This window comes from Agrilus planipennis, unplaced genomic scaffold (genome assembly GCF_000699045.2).
Source record: "Agrilus planipennis isolate EAB-ADULT unplaced genomic scaffold, Apla_2.0 scaffold301, whole genome shotgun sequence".
In the NCBI taxonomy this organism is placed as follows: domain Eukaryota; kingdom Metazoa; phylum Arthropoda; class Insecta; order Coleoptera; family Buprestidae; genus Agrilus; species Agrilus planipennis.
The window spans coordinates 276,564-297,286 of record NW_020439097.1 but is presented as its reverse complement, the minus strand read 5'-3'; the positions used below and the strand labels follow the sequence as shown (position 1 = coordinate 297,286).

At 36.3% G+C, this 20,723-nt stretch overlaps 2 protein-coding genes across 3 annotated transcripts; both read left to right on the top strand.

The window, feature by feature from the left end:
• Window positions 1-4,718: 4,718 nt before the first annotated feature.
• On the top strand, window positions 4,719-6,251 carry LOC112905317. Of its 2 annotated transcripts, XM_025977473.1 has the most exons (5): window positions 4,719-5,016; window positions 5,099-5,517; window positions 5,627-5,695; window positions 5,805-5,873; window positions 6,072-6,251. In XM_025977473.1, exons 2-5 carry the CDS (start codon window positions 5,385-5,387, stop codon window positions 6,125-6,127), a joined length of 327 nt encoding a protein of 108 aa, XP_025833258.1. In that variant the 5' UTR covers window positions 4,719-5,016; window positions 5,099-5,384; the 3' UTR covers window positions 6,128-6,251. The 2 variants fall into 2 exon arrangements, with proteins under 2 accessions (XP_025833258.1, XP_025833257.1); XM_025977472.1 differs by having other exon boundaries at window positions 4,719-5,517.
• A 4,212-nt stretch (window positions 6,252-10,463) lies between these two features.
• Window positions 10,464-12,102, top strand: LOC108741983 (BTB/POZ domain-containing adapter for CUL3-mediated RhoA degradation protein 3). The gene is made up of 2 exons (XM_018476980.2): window positions 10,464-10,725; window positions 10,780-12,102. Exons 1-2 carry the CDS (start codon window positions 10,548-10,550, stop codon window positions 11,490-11,492), a joined length of 891 nt encoding a protein of 296 aa, XP_018332482.1. The 5' UTR covers window positions 10,464-10,547; the 3' UTR covers window positions 11,493-12,102.
• Window positions 12,103-20,723: the final 8,621 nt, after the last annotated feature.

Below are 20,723 nucleotides of genomic sequence, written 5' to 3'. Positions count from 1 at the left end.
TTCGGTATCCAACAGTGACGATTCCATTGAACGGTTGACCGCTATTATGAAGGCATTACTAGAAAACCGAGAGGGCGACGTTATACCTGACTTCGACCCCGACAATAAAAATCAAACTGTTTTACAATGGTTGCAAAAGGTTGATGAACTACGGGAAGTCTATAGGTGGCCTGAGGAGATAACTATTTATTTCGCAACCTCTAAACTGAAGGGCTTGGCTAATGTATGGTATAAAAGTTTACCTAGTTTGAAGTTCAGTTGGGAACAATGGAGAGAAAAGTTGCAGACCGCTTTTCCTTCTCGTCAGGATTATAATGCTGATCTCTGGTGAATGATGAATCGAAGGAAAAGATCCGACGAAACTTATACTAAATATTATTATGAAAAACTCGCTCTTCTCAACAGGTGTCGAATTTTCGACGCCGATGCAGTGTCCTGCGTCATTGGAGGAATTGGTGACGTAGTGGTTAAAACCGGAGCCTCTGCGGGGAATCACCAAACACCAGACTCGCTGTTTGGTTACTTGAGTACGCTAAATAATCTGCCTCCGACGGTTAAGGTCAATCATTTGTCAGTGAAGAAGAATCATCGCCCGTGGAAGGGAAAATACCGACCATCTCCATCCCAGAAAGGTGTTTGTTACAAGTGCAAAGAAGCTGGTCATTTTGCACACGAGTGTCCAGTTAAGTCACAGGCAAGGGAAAGTGTGAAATGCGACTACTGTAAACGCAGTGGGCATACTGTGGAGAAATGTTTTCTCAAGCAAAAGTCCGTGAAGCAGTTGTGACTTCTAACGGAAAAGTCAAATCAAAAATATTATAAGGATATCCTCGTCAATGGGATTTCGACTTTAGCTTACATAGATTTAGGTAGTTCATGCTCAACTGTTCGACTTCGAGATATGGAGCCATTAAAATTAAACTACAATTCAACGCAGGAAACCATGCTACAGGGCTATGGTAATGCTTGTACACTTACTTCGGGAACGGTTTGCTTTAACATCACGGTGGATAAAGTGGAATAAAGAATTACAGCACATGTAGTACCGAACTCTGTTCAAGAAGTACCAATCCTAATAGGGCGAAATTTCACCGAACTACCCAATATCTTAGTTGTTAAGGACGATGTTGCTTTGACATTTTTTTAATCGTAGCGATAATTTAGATATAAGTAATATAGAGCCGGAGTTGACATCAAAAATTATCCTTAGAATAGCAGAAACACCAACTATCCTACCTGATCGCTGGGGACATGTTAAGGTCTACAGTACTAATTATGAAGGTGATGTGTTTATTGAAACCAGCATCCGAAGCTTCGAGGGTCACGAATATTGTATACCACGTACTGTAATAACCTTAAGCGACAGTAAAGCCTCAATTCTCCCGGTAATAAACTTAGCCGATCAAGAGCTAAGGCTTGCCAAGGGTACCACCTTTGCAAGAGGGGTAAACTGTAGAAGAGAAGAAAAACAAATGGAGAAACTATTAACAATCAAAGAAGCAGAACTGGCACCGTTACTACTAGAAGATATACAAATTGGTCCAGTACCCAGCGAAGACAAAAAGAGACTCTATGACCTACTCAACGAGTACAGAGGATGTTTTGCAATGACAACTGCGGAGCTTGGGTGTTCAAAAACAGCTAATATGAAGATTAGTCTTCAAGATGATAAGCCTTTCTGTTACCGTCCATACAGAATGTCCAGATCGGAACAGGATGTAGTAAAAGGTATTGTCGATGAACTGATGGAAAGTAATATCGTGCGAGAATCGGAGTCTGAGTTTTCTTCTCCTGTCCTACTAGTGAAGAAGAAAAATGGAGAGCAAAGGTTGTGTATCGATTATAGGAAGCTCAATTCCATGACTATAAAAGAGAATCAACCGCTACCAAGAATCGACGATCAGATAGACAAGCTGCACTCCGGAAATTATTTCATCAGTCTTGATCTCAAATCTGGATATTACCAAATTCCACTACAAGAAAGTTCCAAAAGGTTCACTGCGTTCGTAACACCAGAAGGCCAGTATGAGTTCAACAGAGTGCCATTTGGACTAACTAATGCACCTAGAGTATTCCAGCGTCTAATGACTAAAATCTTAAAACCCATTCGCGCGAACGCCGCGTTTTACCTAGATGACGTCCTCTTGTATGCCAGAACTATAAACGAAGCCTTAGACAGACTTAAAGAGTCTTTGGAAATTTTTCGCTGTGAAGGCCTAACTTTGAACGTAAAGAAATGTTCATTCTTGCAGACTTCGATTAATTATTTGGGATTTGAAATCCAGCAAGGCACAGTAAGACCAGGTGCTGATAAGATTCGGGCAGTGGCTGATTTTCCAACGCCGTCCAGCGTACACAACGTTAGACAATTCCTCGGACTGACTGGTTACTTTCGACACTTTGTAGAAAAGTACGCAGTAATTGCAAAGCCATTGACCAGACTTACAAAGAAGGCCGTGTCGTGGCAATGGACCGAATCGGAAGACGCAGCATTTGAACAACTACAGTCGACACTTGTTTCAAGACCAATATTAACATTGTTTGATCCAGAAGCGATTACTGAAGTACATACCGACGCCAGCCAAATAGGACTTGCCGGTATATTACTCCAACGACACACGGATAACCGCCTACACCCCATTGCCTACTATAGCAGACAGACATCTGAGACAGAACAGAAGTACCATTCCTATGAACTGGAGACTCTTGCTGTGGTGGAGAGCCTAAAGAAATTTAGAATCTACTTGCTGGGAATAACATTTACTGTGGTTACGGATTGCAACGCCATAAAAGCTACTAGCAAAAAGAAGAACATCATGCCTAGAATAGCACGGTGGTGGCTGGGACTTCAAGAATATACATTTGAAGTACAGTATAGGCCAGGGGACAGAATGAAGCACGTAGATGCCCTTAGCCGCAACCCTTGCGACTCAAAACCGACCGTTCGTCAAGAAAGAGGGCAAGTGCTCCGCATTGAGGAAGCAGACTGGGTACTCTCCGCTCAGTTAACTGATGAAAAGATAAAAGACATTCGCAGCATACTATCCAAACCTCCGGAGACAGAATACGAAAGGAACATCTACAAAAATTACTGCCTACGAGATGATCGCGTGTACCGTATCACTGTCAAAGGTATACAATGGGTGGTTCCAAATGGAATGAGACACCGCGTTCTTAAAGCTGCCCACGATGATTTTGGCCACTTTGGGGCAGACAAAACTCTCAGAAGACTTTGCGAAAATTACTGGTTCCCGCAGATGCGAAACTACGTAGAACGGTATATATCCTGCTGTATACCTTGCTTATACAACAAAAGGAATTCCGGGAAGAAAGAAGGATTCTTACACCCAATTCCTAAAGGCAAGGAGCCCTTATCCGTGTTCCATGTGGATCATCTCGGTCCTTTTCCAAGGTCAAAGAGGGGAAATTGCTACATCATAGTTGGAATTGATGCCTTCACCAAGTTTTCCTTTTTAAGAGCTGCCAGAAACACTCGGTCGAAATACGTGATAGACTACTTTAAGGATATTTTCGCCACATACGGAGTCCCTCAAACATTAATATCCGATCAAGGCAGTTCTTTCACTTCAAAACGGTTCAAGCGATTTTGCCGACAGAATAACGTCCGACATGTTATAAACGCGGTGGCTACACCACGAGCAAACGGGCAAGTAGAGCGCCTAAACAGGACTATTCTCGCCGCGCTCTTACCTTCCGTTCCAGAAGAAGAACTCTAGGATGAGCAAGTACGAACCGTACAATTTGCAATAAACAATGTTGCAAATAAATCCACGGGAAAGACACCTAGCCAATTAATGTTTGGATACACTCCTNCCTCAAGGTAGGCCTAGTGGCGTCATCTCTTGGTTAGGCCGGAAACTTATCAATCCACCCTCGTATAATAATTTTATCAATAATCTTTAAAAGCAAAACAAAAGAGAAGCACTTGTAACCTAACCTAACCTAACAAAACAAAAGAGAAGCACTTGGTCAACTTCTAGTAAAAATCGTTTATTAAGTTTTGAATAATTTGGTTTTATCAGTCATACTTCGTATTACAATTATAAACATTTCGTTTAAAATAATAATCTCTGACAAAGTGGAAACACACTTCATGTAGGTATAGAAACTGCAATTTCAACTGTAACGAATAATAATGGTTAAAGTAATATTTTATCTTTCTGCTCGCGTTCATTATAAGTAGTATTCACTGTACTTCGACATTGAAACATACAGGCATACGATTACATTATCTAGTTATCGGTGAATTCGTTCACTTGCGTCAATTTATTAAATTGAACAATAAAATAGTATTTAATATAAGTANAAGTTAATTTTTGGTATAGGTAAAGCAAATTTGATGTACATAGGTAAATACCAGGTGTATATGAGTAATGTTAATTTATTTTCGCTGTTCTAATCATATATGGTAATAATAATAAGTCACCTGTTTAGTCAACCATCCGTTGTATATCAAACACTTATTTAATAAAAGCAAATGAATTATTCGTCTCTTCTTTATAGATTCCGTTACTTAATACGAATATCTATACGCTTACACATATGAATAAAGCATTGCATGTGTCTATCTACGTTAGTGTGTAAATACTGCGTTTCACCAACACATGCTCACTGCACATTAAACGATAAATTTTTATTATGTAACATTCAAGGTCAATAAATATTATTAATTACATTCATTAGCAATGAGGTAAACGAAAAACAAAAGCTTCTTTAATTATAACTACTCTCATGGTACACATGCATACACATACTGGTACATACATACATAGCAGATAGCCGCCAATTGTACTTATAATTCGATCAAGGTCGCTTAGGATGCTCTCACACAGACGCACGCACACTTTACAAACAAACACACACACACACGCACACAGACACACACATATACACGCAAACATTCGCACGCGCGGCGTATTGTTAGCGTAAATACATCAACGGTGTGCAATATTTACTTTTATGTTACCGTTGCACTGAAGACTCTATGTTTAGTCGGTTGGTTAACACGTCGGTCTAGCAGCATTAAAGCTGTTTTGCCTTGGATCGAACCAGAACTCTGTTCACAGTTTTTTTTCAGAAAAAAAAAATGTCGCAACAAGGCGGCGAGAGATCTGGTGGTGAGAGGACAAACTGCAGCGAAGATAACGGAAAATTCAAAGTCGCAGACGATAGTAGCAGAGCGAAACCCTGGCTGAAAATGACAGCTGTCAAAGATGGCCGGCAATGACAGATGTCAAAAATGGTTGATGGCCCTGACGTCAGAGTAGAGTGGAAGGGGTAAAACGGTCGAAAAAGGACGAAATTGAACCTTCATAAGAAAATACATGGGATTTTGAGGCCGAACTGTCATAGCCTATCTACTCATGTCTTCTTTACTACATATTTTCATGCTGCGCTATTTTTCTATAATTTTCATTATTTTTACAGCTTTCACAGGCACCGACCATCGCCGCTCCCCTACGAGCCCCTCCTTCAGTTGTCTTGCCTCAGATTCAGGTAAGCATTGCTGAACAGCGTTACTACTATTCAATATTTATGCATACTTTGCTATTTTTCTACAAAGTATTTTGTACATTTGTAACTATAATTTTTATTATTTTTACAGGTTTCACAATCATCGACCATGGCCGTCCCTTTACAAGCCCCTCCTTCAGTTGTTTTGCCACAGATTCCGGTAAGTCTTGCTGAACACCTTTACTACTGTTCAATATTTAGGGATACTTTGCTACTTTTGTAGAAAGTATTTTGTACATTTGTAACTATAATTTTTATTATTTTTACAGATTTCACATTCACTGATCATCGCCGTCACCGTACGGGCCCCTGCTTCCGTTGTCCTGCAACAATTTCTGGTAAGTGTTACTGACAGCCTTATACTGTTCAATATTAATGCATACTAGTTTTTTACAAAGTATTTTATAAATTTGTAACTCATCATCATAAGGCCGTCAGTCCTAAGCGCCTCCACTCTTTCTTATCCTAAGTTAATCTTCGCATTTCCCAAAAACTAGAACAACCCACATCCTTAACTATTTTGACAATATTTTCAGCATCTTTTTCAGAACACGATTGTATTTTCTGCTCAGGCAATATTCAAGTTACCTAATTGAAAATACACAACTGTCAATAAAATGCGGAAGCAGAAGTACTGACGTAAGAGTTGCTACTAAGAAAGTCTAGTTATAATTACAACGTATCGACTAGGTAATAATAAAAACGTGTAAATAAAATTTGTACTTTTAATTATTACTATTACATAGAGTATTGTATAAATCACATGCCACTTGAGCTATAAGCTTTAAATCTCGACAGCAATAGATTTTAATTATCTTTTAATTTTTTATTTAATGAAGAAGTTTCCATTTTTTTTATGGATAAATTATAAAAATTTTAAAAGAATAAAACAAACACTTGAAAGAATGGATAAAATATCTCAAGAAATAAGAATGTTATGGGACTTTAAAGTTGCGATTGCAAGAATAATTTTGTTACACGCGGCGCACCATAGTGTAACGTCATTTGACCTAAACGACGCCGCACGTATTCGCGAGTACGTATGAATGTATTGTTGTGTAGGAGCTAACACCGTTCGGTTAGTATTTTGTTTATTTACCCGATGGCAGAAGTAAAAAAAAATACCTACAAATAATATGTAGTTCTTATGTGTCAAAGCACAACAGTTACAAATTAAATAAACACCAACGAAGCAAGAGCCCTAGCGCGACTCTGAAACTAATACTTGAATGGTTCGTGGTGTGACGCGAATCAGAAGCCGCAGACGTTCCGTACTAAAATACGTAAACTTCAATAATCTATTTCTAAGTCATTTACTGATGGATTTCAAAAATTCTTTCGGTGATTGATCTATATTTTAATACCATTACGTTGAATATAATATTAACAACATCATAAAATTTCTCCATTCAATAAAATCAATTCTTGTCGACACGACACTGCAGCTCAGTTACTTATATTATTTCAAAACCGTATGTGGCACAAATTACTTCAGACTGCCGAAGATATTAATTAAAGTAAAATATATTTATCAAAAAAAAGAAAAAAAACAATATACAGGAACTATATTACAAAGCAAAACTAAAACTGATAGTGAAATGGAAGATGCCTCAGTACAAGGTGACACGACGTGCGAAATACCTGGAACAAAACAAAAGTATGAGCGACCAGTTCGCCTAAATGCCATTTGTTTTATATACTTTCATCAAAGTAAGCTTCTCTGTTGTAAAACTACAATTTACTGAGCACATCGTGTCTGTCACCCACGAGTGCTAAACAACAACAAAAGGTACCTTTCAGTGCAACGGGATCAATGGTAAAAACAAAGTAACGGGTGAAAGGAATTTAACACGCTGTGTGGCTCAAACACTCCACAACAGCAACCTGTACGGCTCAAACACTCCGTCAGGTAATTAATAATTAAAGGATTGTAACACTGTGTGGCTCAAACACTCCACAACAGCAACCTGTACGGCTCAAACACTCCGTCAGGTAATTAATAATTAAAGGATTGTAACACTGTGTGGCTCAAACACTCCACAACAGCATCCTGTACGGCTCAAACACTCCGTCAGGTAATTAATAATTAAAGGATTTTCGCTAACGGCTCAAACACTCCGTAATAGCGTCATTTCATAATGAGAGTTGCACGGCTCAGGTACTTGGATTCTAATCTCTTTAATGATATAAGGCAAAAAATGCCAAAACAATAAAATGTAAATCAAATCAGCAAGAATTTAGCAATTCTGATATTTAGGTAAATCTGGAAATGCTCTGTGAGTAAACTCACCGGTAATTGTTGATTATTTCCACAACTATAACAATTCAGCACAATTCAGTCCTTTCTTTTAAAATCACATGCACGAAACACCACACACACACTAAAAATGACTAGATCTTAGCTGAGCTTACTGGCTTCAAGCGTTTGTTTACAAAATGTATGCTCGCAGGTACTATTCCCTGGCTTATCTCATGCATTTCATTTTCGACTGCTCTTAACTTAATGCGTCTGGTGTCGCTGTTGTGATAGCGAACCAATAAATTAGTCTAAGGGACAAACTAAATTCCAAGAAGTAAACTTACTTCTTACACGTATTTGCTTAAATTTTTATGTATTACGAATATTTTGTTTTATTGTAAATGTATCGATGCAGTAAATAAAATTTTAAACATTACATTCAATTCTGTTGCAAGTTACTATACCTATATTATTCCAATAGTAATATATTTTATTTATTTTGTTTTAGGTAAGTACCTAACAACAATGTCTACACAAATATTTATGTATTACGAGTATTTACTTTAGTTTTAACCACTTGTTACGAAATCTGATGAGATTAGAAACACTTGTATTTGTATGATCGCTTACGGGTTTTAGCGCGCCAAGGAGTAAAAATGGCGGGCGCCGTTCAGATTGCGGTGCTCTGTAAATACACTGGCTCTGTAGCATGTGACGGTATAGGTATTAATAAGACTTGGCAAGCGCCAGGCGGCGTGCAAGTCGGCGTCCAAAAAGCCGACGTTATAACCAAAAATAATTTAGTTAGAAGAAGCTTACCTATCGCCAAAGCGGTGGCTGTATAATGTATTTGTTGTAGTTCGGTTGTTTGAAATAAAAGTATTGTTTAACCATAGGTTAACTGAGTTATAATATTATTCCTAGAAGATCTAATAAAAATATAAAAATAGTTATTAAAACTACAAGCATTCCAGTCGGGCATCTATTACCCTATGTATATCTATTATCTATGCTATTCATAAAATATAAAAACCATTGATACTTTAACATTTATATATAGACATATATTAATGGACGTGCCTTAGCCGTAAGTCGTAATAATTTCTTGGCTCGAAAAGTGAGGGAGATGGCGTATGGTTTCGGACTAGTGCTATCTCTTTCACGACACGCTTACGCACTATCGTGAGAGAGATGGATATTGTCTGAAACTTCGTTCCATCTCTTTCTTTTGTTGTACCACAATTCTGACCGCTAAGGCATGTCCATTAGTAAACGTCGATGTTAACATCGTTCCATCTCTTTCTTTTGTTGTACCACAATTCTGACCGCTAAGGCATGTCTATTAGTAAACGTCGATGCATTTATATTACCCATTGAACTAGACTACAGATACTGGAACGCACTGTTAAATTTGCGAGCGCTAGTGTGCGAATAGCTCCACTGCTGCGGAGTGGCATACCATCTCTCTTTCACACACAGGCGCTTATAAGTCAATAGCGGTAGTTAGGTGAAAATGAGGCAGCTGTGCGATACCCGTGTGTGATTTTACATTGCCGTGCTTTTTTTGGCGTACGTTTGAATGCTTGTATCCATAACTGTAACTTTTTCAGTGGAAATTTAAAATAAATATATATGTAGAATTAATATACTAATAATTAACAAGGCATTTACCCTTATTTTTCATTAAAATTTTCGGGTACACATGTACGCATAATGCAGGTTAAATTATATTTCATAGTTTTAATCTCTGATTAATACTTATTTATGGAATTTTATGTTTCCATTGGATCTCCGTTCATTTGTGCACCTATATGTACAACAATATTTAACCATTTCAACTAATTACTTTAAAAAACTAACAAAATTAACAACACAGCCTAAATAACACCTCTATTTACGTTAGTACGACGCAGACAGATAACCACTCCACAGCGTCTGACCTTGTCTAACACTTGAGATCATCTTTCTCAACAGTTTCCCATAAGCGAGCTCATGGCGAGCTCATTCCAGTGTTCCCCTCCACTTCAATGATATTACTATATTAATAAATATTTACGTTAACTTATCTATGGTTACAGTTGACCTATTCAAATATTATAAACAGGATTATTCATTATTCATGTAGGGTGCCAGATTTACAGGACTCAGTCCTCCTGTTTAAATGTAAGTATTCAGAGAATATAAACGCTGCACAGGAGTTGTTATTGTTTGGCTATATCATGCTTATCATTGGTGTTTTCAAGATAATAAGGCCGCGGTGCTCTGCCGAACTTTATCGAAAGTAATCAAATAGGTCCGAAATCTCACAAATTCATTTTGTATCAAAAACTGTCACATATGTATAAATATTATGAGTTATATAATGATAATATATTCCGTTCTTTTTTACAATAGTCTAAACAAAAGAAGATTAAATGGTAGCACATATACGTATTAAAAAATACATTCTTTTCTTAGTGCGAGAATAACTTATCAAAAATTTAAACTCGTCGATAAAAATCGGAAATATTTAGTACGTACACCGCTCGTTCAATTTTCTATCTCGAAAATACCACATGTTATATTTTCGAGACAAGAAATTATTACAAAGACATACGGCTAAGCTACGTCCATTAATATATGTCTATGCTTACACCCATAGACCTTACACCTTTATCTTGTATATGACTGTGCTATGACCGCTACCAACCGTTAGCAACTTATCTATGGTTACCATTGTACAATCAACGAGTCTTGTTAGTCACGTTTTGCTTGTAATTTGTGGTTGGGGCAAATGTCTGATACAAATAAAATGTCCGGAAAAACAACAATAAAGGGCAGTCCTTCTCAATATGTAAAACTAAATGTTGGTGGATGTTTGCATTATACTACTATAGGAACTCTGACAAAAAATGATACAATGTTAAGAGCTATGTTTAGTGGACGTATGGAAGTTTTATCAGATTCAGATGGTTCGTTTATTATAGTATCACGAATCTTTATTAATTAAAAGTTGTACATTTTAGGCTGGATTCTAATTGATAGATGTGGAAAACATTTTGGTACAATTTTAAATTTCCTAAGAGATGGAAGTGTTTCTCTCCCTGAAACTAGTCGTGAAATTGCAGAGTTACTTGCAGAAGCAAAATATTATTGTATAGCTGAATTAGCTGAAGCTTGTAATCAAGCTCTTTTAAAGAAAGAAAGGGAAGCTGAACCTATCTGTAAAGTTCCTCTAATAACATCAATTAAAGAAGAAGAACTTTTGATAAGTTCAACAACAAAACCAGCCATTAAGCTTTTAATAAATCGACATAATAATAAATATTCATACACAAGCACTTCAGATGATAATCTTCTTAAAAATATTGAGTTATTTGACAAGCTTTCATTGTGGTACAGTAATAGGGTACTATTCATTAAAGATGTAATTAGTACTAGTGAAATTTGTTGTTGGGTATTTTATGGACATGGGAAGAAAGTGTCAGAGGTTTGTTGCACCTCAATTGTATATGCAACAGATAAGAAACATACAAAAGTTGAATGTCCTGAAGCAAGAATATATGAAGAAACCTTAAATATTCTTTTATATGAAAATAGGCAAGCTCCTGATCAAGAATTAATGCAAGCGACATCTCGAGGAACAGTATCAGGAATGTCATCATATACTAGTGATGAAGAGGAAGAAAGAACAGGACTAGATAGATTGCGTTCTAATAAATGTGCCAATCAGGCGTAGTAAAGAAGCCATATACTTTTTAAATTTTTGTTTTTGGTGTGTTGTACTACCACAATTATTAATGTGCTTGACAGTAATTGAGCTAGAGAAACTTTAAATATCTTCTTTTTATAAGCATACCTTTAATGTAAAAGTCATGAGAAAAAATAATTTGGTACAGACATATTTCCTGTTTTCTTTATACACTTTTGATAAAACTAGAACTAATTTTCAGGGGAAAATGTGGTATAAAGGTTTTTCAAATGCTACGTCGTTTTTGAAATCCAGAGTGTAGAGAAACTATTGTTTTTTTTTTTTAATTGACGGAAATAATGGTTATTGTGATAAATAATTTCAAACTGAATAATTAAGTTACATAAATAATAATTACTGAAAATGATCTCCATGAGTTGTACTTGATGTACTTGTCATGCTAAAGTCAAACAATTAAGAAAGTTATTGTGTTGGAAATTTTCAGGAGTAGCACCAATTTCATTAATCCTGCGCCGGACACGAGAGTTTATGGTTTATGTAACATGTATTTAAATAGGTGGGGAGAAACCCCATTTTGTTTTAGTTGTAAAAATGTAATTTTTGAATTTTGCAATAAAAGTTAATACATTTGCTTTTTACAGTGATCTCTTTATTAAAAAGAAAATACCATGACTTGTAGAACAATAATATAGGGGTAAATTTTTGCTTTAGAATAAAGTATGAAGGTGGCTACTTTTCAATTTTCAATCAAATAAAATGCGCTACTTCTTAAAAGTTTATTTTGCGTGAAACATTAAGAATTAGAATTAAACCAACTGAAAATACAAAGTGAAATGCAGTAAAGACTTGGCACAAAAAAAAATATATTCAAGCTAAATGGAAACAATTTATTGGCCATCAACATTGATGATGTCTGAACGCACAACAATTGTTATCGTCTAAATATTTAAATACTATAGAAAAAACTTATAGGAAGCTACTGAGCATTTTCGACACTACATGTCAGGTGCAGAGTTAAAAGGTGAGGCACACCACTATCTATCCAACGATCAGGATTTTGTTGAAAAGTTCTTTAATACCCTATTTTTCGAAAACGATGCAACATTCAAAAAACTAAACACATTTTCATCTTAAAATTGGGTGATGATTTACCTTCGTTAAGGTAGGAAGGTTAGAAAACAACAAAAAGTTAATGGTGGTCAGTATTCTGGTGAATCTGTTATGATTGTGATGTCGATCTAAACTTTGTATGTCACTCAGCATAAAAAGAATTACGATTTTATAGTGAGTAATAAGTACAGTGCTTTTAGCCAGGACGCATATTCATAAATATTTTCACGTACTCAAACATTGTCAAGCTTCTCAGCAACGGTGTGTGTTTCCTGGTTCGATACCGCATATGCTAAAGTAATCTATGACTACCAATATGTATCGGTTACTGGAGTTTGTCATTGGGAATGGTCCTGCTACGTCGACTGCGATTCTCTCAAATGGCATTCCCATTTCCTGGTACCGGTATTCCATACTGCTTCTACCTCGTGACCAATAAAATTGCTCATGTATCATCTCTAGAGCCTTTGTAACGCCCAAATGTCCTTCGCCATGGACTGCTTCTCAGACTTCTAAAATTCTTTTCTTCGGAAGTACCACCTCGAGCTTGTTTCTGGTTCCATTTGGACTTTCCCATATTCCTTTTAAAATGTAGTGGATTCTGTTAAGGAAAATCCATTGCGCCCAATAACCTTTCGTTGTTTGACTTAGGATGCTTACATATTTGTCCACGATGATTTTGAGGTTCCGGTTTATCGTTTCTATTTCATTATTGGGTCAATATCTTCGTCATTCCTCTGGTTTTTGATTAATGTCTTATCTTTTCAAGAACCCTCAGGCTGAACGGTGGTTAGATTACAACAGATCTATGCCAGCTCTTCCTTCTTTTCGCCTCTTGGATAGTGCATCTGTGTTACCGTGTTGTTTGCGTGAGAAATGCTCGATATCAAACTTATGTTCTTGAAGTCATTATAACAATCGTGCAATCTGTCCTTCTGGGTTCTTGAATTTCATAAACTACTTTCCATACAGTACACAATATCCTATGGATGTACGATTACGTCCCAATTGCGTCCATCATGCCCAATTTCCTTAAGGGATTGCTGGAGGACATACTACCTATGCATATCCTCATCGGTGTATAGGTGTATTTATAGGACGTGCATTGGATATGCAGTGGATATCAGCAAATATCAGGTATATATATTATAAAATTATTAATAAATAACATACTACTATAATGTCGGTACATATGCAAGTGTATATTATATTATGGAGTTAGTATCATTGATGTCATTATATTACAACTGTTTTATAAAACGGTGTTAAAGAATTTGCTTTCGCCCGTTGCGTCGTTAAATTGTAACAGTGTTAATGTGCCAACACTCTAAAGTCAATTACCAATCGATTAATATTAATTGGATTAGTCAGTAGCCATATATCATAGTCATTATCGGTACGTTTTGCCAGGTTGCCACCTGAATGTGGGATTTCCCGAAATGTTTATGAGTGAAATTTATTTTTCTTCAATAATACTATAAGAAAATCAGGTAAGTGAGTTTCCATAAAACAAAATTTAGATATGATTAATCATGGGTTACTAATATTTTTTTAAAAATTATTAATAGTTATGGTGAAATTAAACTCGAAGCCGGTAAATACGGTATTAGTGCAAGTTTACATGCCTACATTATCTTACAGTGATGAAGACGTAGAAGCGGTTTATGCAGATATAGAAGACGTGTTAAGTTTAGTGAAAGGACAGGAAAACCTAATAGTTTTAGGAGACTCAAAGCAGTAATAGGTGAAGGTAAAGTGGGTGTAATAGCAGGTTCTTTTTGATTGGGCAATAGAAATGATAGGGGAGACAGACTGATATAATTTTACGATAAACATACCTAACTTACCCGTCGCGAATACTTTATCTAACCATCACGTTAGGAGGCGCTATACGTGGAAGATGCCAGGTGATTTAGGGAGATATCAGTTTTAGATTACATACTTGTTAGGCAAAGATTTAAAAATTAAGTGAAGGACTGTAGGAGTTATCCAGGAGCAGATATAGATAGCGATAAAAATTTAGTAGCTATGAAGACCAATTTTAAATTGATAATTCTGAAAAAGAGGGAAGGTAGGAGACGTATTGACTTAGAAAATCTAAAATGTACCGAAACGCGTGATAGGCTAGGTAAAAGGACATACGAAATATTAAAGGCAGCGGGAGAAACGAATGACAGGGACATAGAGACAGAATGTAACTGCATTAAAACGTGCCTAAAGTCAGCAGCTACAGATATACTAGGTCTTAAACAAAACGAAAGTAGGAAACCGTGGATAACAAATAAGGTTGTAGGATTAATAGAAGAAAGGTGGAAATACAAAAACAGGACAGACGAAGAAGGGCAAAAAAGATATAAGGCTATAAAGTGGGAAATAATTAGGAAGTGTACCTAGGGCTGCTAAGGAACAGTGGATTGATAGGATGTGTGTGAAAAGTAGAAGAAAAGTTTGAAGTAGGTAAAACAGATGAGGTTTATAGTATAATTAAAAGGAATTTTAGAGATGTAGGATACAGTAGTAATAATATAAGAAACGAGGCAGGGGTCATTTTGATAAAAAATTAGGAAAAGGCAGGTAGGTAGAAAGAATATTTAGAGAACCTGCACGCAGGCCATGAAGTAGGAGATATATTAGAGAAGGAAGATAGTGTGGAGATTATCCCATAATGAGAGAAGAGTTCGATGTAGCATTAAAAAATTTAAAGAATAATAAGGCGCCAGGTCTAGATGGGGTACAGGGGGAAATTCTAAAACATGCAGGACAAGAGGTAGTAGTAACATTACCTAAAAAGAGGGCGCAGATAGGTAGATAGCGAGACATTTAGAACAATTAGCTTAACTTACTATGCGTCAAAAATCTTAACTAGAATTGTACAAAGGAGAATAGAAAAAAGGTCGGAGGAACTATTAGGGGAAGATGAATTTGGGTTTAGAAGAGATAGAGGAACGCGGGAGGCCATTCTAGCTTTACGGGTAACAATAGAGAAAACGATAGAAAAAGGAAAGGGTGCGTACATGGGAGTTGTAGATTTAGGAAAAGCTTTTGACAGTGTTAAATGGGACAAGATGTTAGATATACTTAAAAATGTAGGGATGAGTTACAAAGATAGATACTTAGTTTGTATAAAGAGCAACAGACAGTTATAGAGCTAGGGATGAAACGTAGAGAAGTAAATATTACGAAGGGAGTCAGGCAGGGATGCACACTGTCACCGCTACTTTTTAATCTATACAACGAAGACGCCATCAACATCATTAAAGACAGTACAACTGTAGGGATAGACGTGCAAGGGCAAAAGATTAGTATGCTTAGATTTGCAGATGATATAGCAGTATTAGCATCTAGCAAGGAGGACCTAGAAATAGGTTTAAATAAAATGGAAGCGGTACTGATAGATCAGTACTGTGTGAAAATAAATAAAAGTAAAACAAAACTACTGGTATGCAAGGGAAGAATAACTAGGGAAAGAGTGATGAAACGAAAAATTAGAAGAAGTGGCTGATTTTAGATATCTAGGAAGTCAGATAAATCAGGACGGAAGGGGTAGGAGGGATATAAAGCAGAGGATAACGCAGGGTCATGTCGCCTGTAATAAACGAAGTCACTTCTATGCTCGCGAACGGTTACTTTAGAAATTCGAAAAAGGTTGTTAAAGGTGTATGTTTGGAGCACGGCGCTGTACGGATGCGAAACATGGACAGTGGGCGAGGCGGAAAAGAAAAGGTTAGCTTTTGAAATGTGGTGTTATAGGCGAATGATGAGGGTAACGTGGGTAGAAAAGGTTAGAAATGAAGAGGTATTAGAAAGAATAGGAGGACTCTATGGAAGTCATTAAAAAATAGGCAAGATAAGTTGGTAGGACACCTTCTCATGCATGAAGGTATAGTCATATTAGACATATTAGAGGCAAAAACAGGAGTAAGGAGGGGTAGAGGTAGACCTAGGTTAGATTACTGTTCGCAAATAGTTAAAGATACGGGTTTTTCTAGTTTTAGGGAAGTTTAGCTCAGGATAGGAAAGAGTAGAGGTACGTGTCCAGCCGGTCTTAGGACTGACTTATGATGATGATGATTAATATGTTTCTATACTGCAGATGCTGCTGGTCTAAATGCAGAAAAATTAAATTGTTCAACTAGTGTTTTAGAAAAATAATAAAAATAACAAATTGGTTGCGAACAGCAAAATAACGTTTAATTACGAAGAATAAACGACAGACCTTACTGTAATAATAATATTTATTTCGTATCATGTGCAAATACAATATATGCAATGAATATATATTCTTCATGAGATGTCCTATATGTATTCCATTCGTATGTTTTTCATATGTCTATTGTGGATGCTTTATGAATATACGAAGTTGTGACATTCGTCTATCCTTACTACATCCTGAAGACGTCCACCGAACATAAAACGGATCTGTATAGAATATCCTTAAAATCTAGTATGCTTATGCATGTCATTTATAACATTATAGGCTTTTTCTTGCTTCGCCCAAGGGATTCTTCTAGATGGTTGTTTGATGGGCCTTGCTGTTTCAGTGTTGATGCGGTGGTATGTTAAATTGGTCCTAGCAAAGTCTTAATTTGATAGGCCGAAGACGTGTTGAAAACGGCCAAAAAGAACTTACATTCTTTTGACTTGATGTTTGTTGAGATGGTTACTTGACCGTTTTCGAAAGTTCTGATATAGTTGCACTATCATCTCGGGTTCTTCTTCCCAGTCACAGCTGTGGATTTCAGCTACTAGTTGTGCCTTCGCAGAACTTTTGTTCGAAATATTTAAAATTATATAATTTAACAGGTGTCGATGATGTTCTACTTCTTACGAGCGTATGTCCTACCAATAATGCTTTCTGTGTCAAGTCTTGATTGTCTGGTTCGACTACTCTCAAAAATTCGTCGATGTCGTAGCCTACTCTGACTTTTACAATTCACTCGTACTGACTCGTTAGTACTCGATCTTCCTCTACGATTACGTTGTAGGCAGCAATCTTCGTCTTAGGATTTGACATTACTATCTTTTCTTCACAGATTATGCATTGTAGATGTGCTCAGAGTTAAGTCGATTCCATGTTCTTGAAGAAGGCTCAATCCAATGATGACATCATCTACTATGTCGACCATCAATACCCAACTGTATAAGATCGCATTTCCAATTCTAATTTAGACGTTACATTCTCCATGAATTGGTGAAGTCTTCCTAGTAGCTGTAGCCAAAATCAGTCTTCTGGCCAAAGGTGAAATTCGCCATTCCGATACCATATCAGGGCGGATGCCCTTGTATCGATAACAATTCTAACGTTGTGCTGATTTATAAAGCTTTCTATTGGTAAAAGGCATCGATCGTAGCGACACGTAGTGACAATAATTCGAACCAATCCTATCGGGTTAGCTGTTACACAGCGAGTAGATAGAGATACATACGTAATTCTTTTTATTTTTATTATAATAGAAGAAAATAAATAAAATTATTTTAAAGTATGGAAAATCAATCTGAAACAAATGGAGCAAGATTTTCTCCAAAAAAACTACGAGTAAAATGTTTTGTTGTGTCTATGGTTGCAAAAGTAAAGCGTTTAACAATCCGGGCGTTCGTTTCCACTATTTTCCAAAACCAAATAGTTACTATGTAAAAATACAAAATTATTTCGGTAATTCGGTAAAGTCGATTGCCATAAAAAATGGCAAGAAGTTTTAAAAATTGGGGAAACAGTAATTCAGCACATGCAAGTTTGTTAGTTACATTTTAAAAGAAGTGACTATGTTCCACCTGGTAAATATTCATTTTTTTGCATAATTACTTTAAGCTATAACTAATTATTTAAAATTAATTCAAATATTAATTACGTTAATCAATATTTTGAATTTTGTGGACAATGAGACATGTTGACTCTATTTTTAAAGGTTTCAAATTCTTGAAGAAAGATGCCATACCTTCCTGTAATTTGCCTTCATGTAATATAAAAGAGCCTTCAGATGACCAGAAACGAATTAATAGAAGTATGATTAAGATTAAGATTAAGATTAAATAGAGAAAAAAATCGTACTGAAGCTAATATAAACCAACAAAATGGAAATTGTGGTAACCTAAACGATGAAGAAAATATTTTAACAAGTTCTGACCTTCCAATGGCAGAAAATAATGATATAAACTCTCTCAGCGTAACTCATATCGATTATTTATATTATTTAATATGCCACAATATATTAAATGACCAGTATTCACAACTTTCTCTCCTTCAACGAAATTACGGCTTTTTATTGATGAGCTCAAGAACTCCAAAATTTCACTCAAAGATAAAAACATTGCTTCAAAATTAACTTGTAACACATGTTTTCGTATGGAAACGTGGCGTATTTAACCCGATAGGATTGATTCGAATTATTGTCACGGCGTGTCGCTACGATCGATGCCTTTTACCAATAATTAATAAGTTAGTGCCGTCCAGTCCTGAAATTATGGCTTCTTCGGGGGCTTGGTGAGGGTGAGCCAACTTACGCGCCATAAAGTTGGCTGTTCTTACTTTTCCGACTGCCGTGTTTTGTTTAAGGCGCATTCTTGACTATTTTTTCGCAATTTCAGCACTTCAGACAACCACGGTAGTTCTTGCAGTCTGGAGCAAAATCACCAGTTCTTTCACATTCCCAACACTTTGGGTTCCATTCTCCCGTGTATCTGGCAGTGGCTTTCTTCACATCAATTACGAATTCCATTATGAGCGACATCTTCTTTTGTAACTCTCTTGCCGTAGTTGACCGTCCCTGACTCCGTCAATAAATGTTTGTAATGCCAGTTGGTCTATAAATTAATCGGACTCAAATTGTTAAAGAGTCTTCTTACTTCGTTGGTTATGACTTTTCAGTTGCATCTGATGTAGGTGTTTATCGTTATACCTCATTTCTTGGCAGTTGACAAGATGGTGGAAGTCAAATTGTTGGGACATCTTCGAGTATATCCAGTGCCTCTTCTCGTATGTTGGGTCGCCTACATACATGTGACAATATACTTGACGTGTTATGGGCAATATTAGGCTGTAATTAGGAAATGTGCCATATAAATATTGGGTTATGGCTTCCTCATTAGTCCCTTGTGCCTTTGTTTAATTATATCTACCGAATGAGGTTTTCTCATTTGAATTTAATTTCATTAAAAAAATAGCGAAGCACGAGTGTGTTTGTGTGCGATCGGGCACATGTGTGCGTGAACGGCTTATCAATTCACCGACTAGCCGCGGACGCCTTTCTTCATGGGCGCCGTATTAGTAAACGTATGCGTCGTACCTGCGTTCTGGGAAAGCAGTTAAACAGTTCAAAGAAAAACTAAGAGATCCGAATGTTTCTAGAGGGTTCCAGAAAGGAAACAAAAGAGTATTTATAGGAAGGGACGATCGCCGAGAGGGGAAGAAATAAATTGGCCGTTGCAGAAATGAATCCAGAAATAAATTGAGAGTGATAGCAGTGAAATAAATAGCGCAGTGAATAGTGATATGTCAACAGTAGTATAAATAAATAGAATAATTCATAACCTAAGTTTAGTAATAATTTAATAGTGTTTTTAAGTTCTTTAATAATTTTTGTAAATAAATAGTTTCTGTCGTTATCAGTCTTAGAAGTTAATTTTGTTAAACCCACGAACATTACAATACACTTATTTTGAAATGTTTTTACAGTTATTCTCACATAGGGAAGTTTCTAAACTTTTTAACAGTACTGTACCTACTTATTGTTAGTAAGTTCCCTTATTGGCGTGCATTTTATCGATTAACTGTTTTATTATTACATGAGCCAGAAATCATTCGAATTGTTCATTTAGCAAACATCGAAGGTAAGAAATTAAATGAAAGCTGATGGCCATACAGGCCATGCTAAGGAAAAGTGTGCTTATCGTACGATCGATCAAGGTTTACCACCATAACAATGTTTATCGTTTGAACTATACATTGATAACATTTCATCTGCAATATAAGTATTTATTTCCTCAACGGGTGTTGTTTATGATCACGACTTACAAAGTACAATGACACAAAGCTTCCAATTGACCTTTGAGATGAAATATTGAATTGCATTTCTGTGAAAAATGCACCTTTTACTTATTATACTTAAGATGAGTCAGTTCAAAGAAATTTAAATTTATTTTACGGGATAT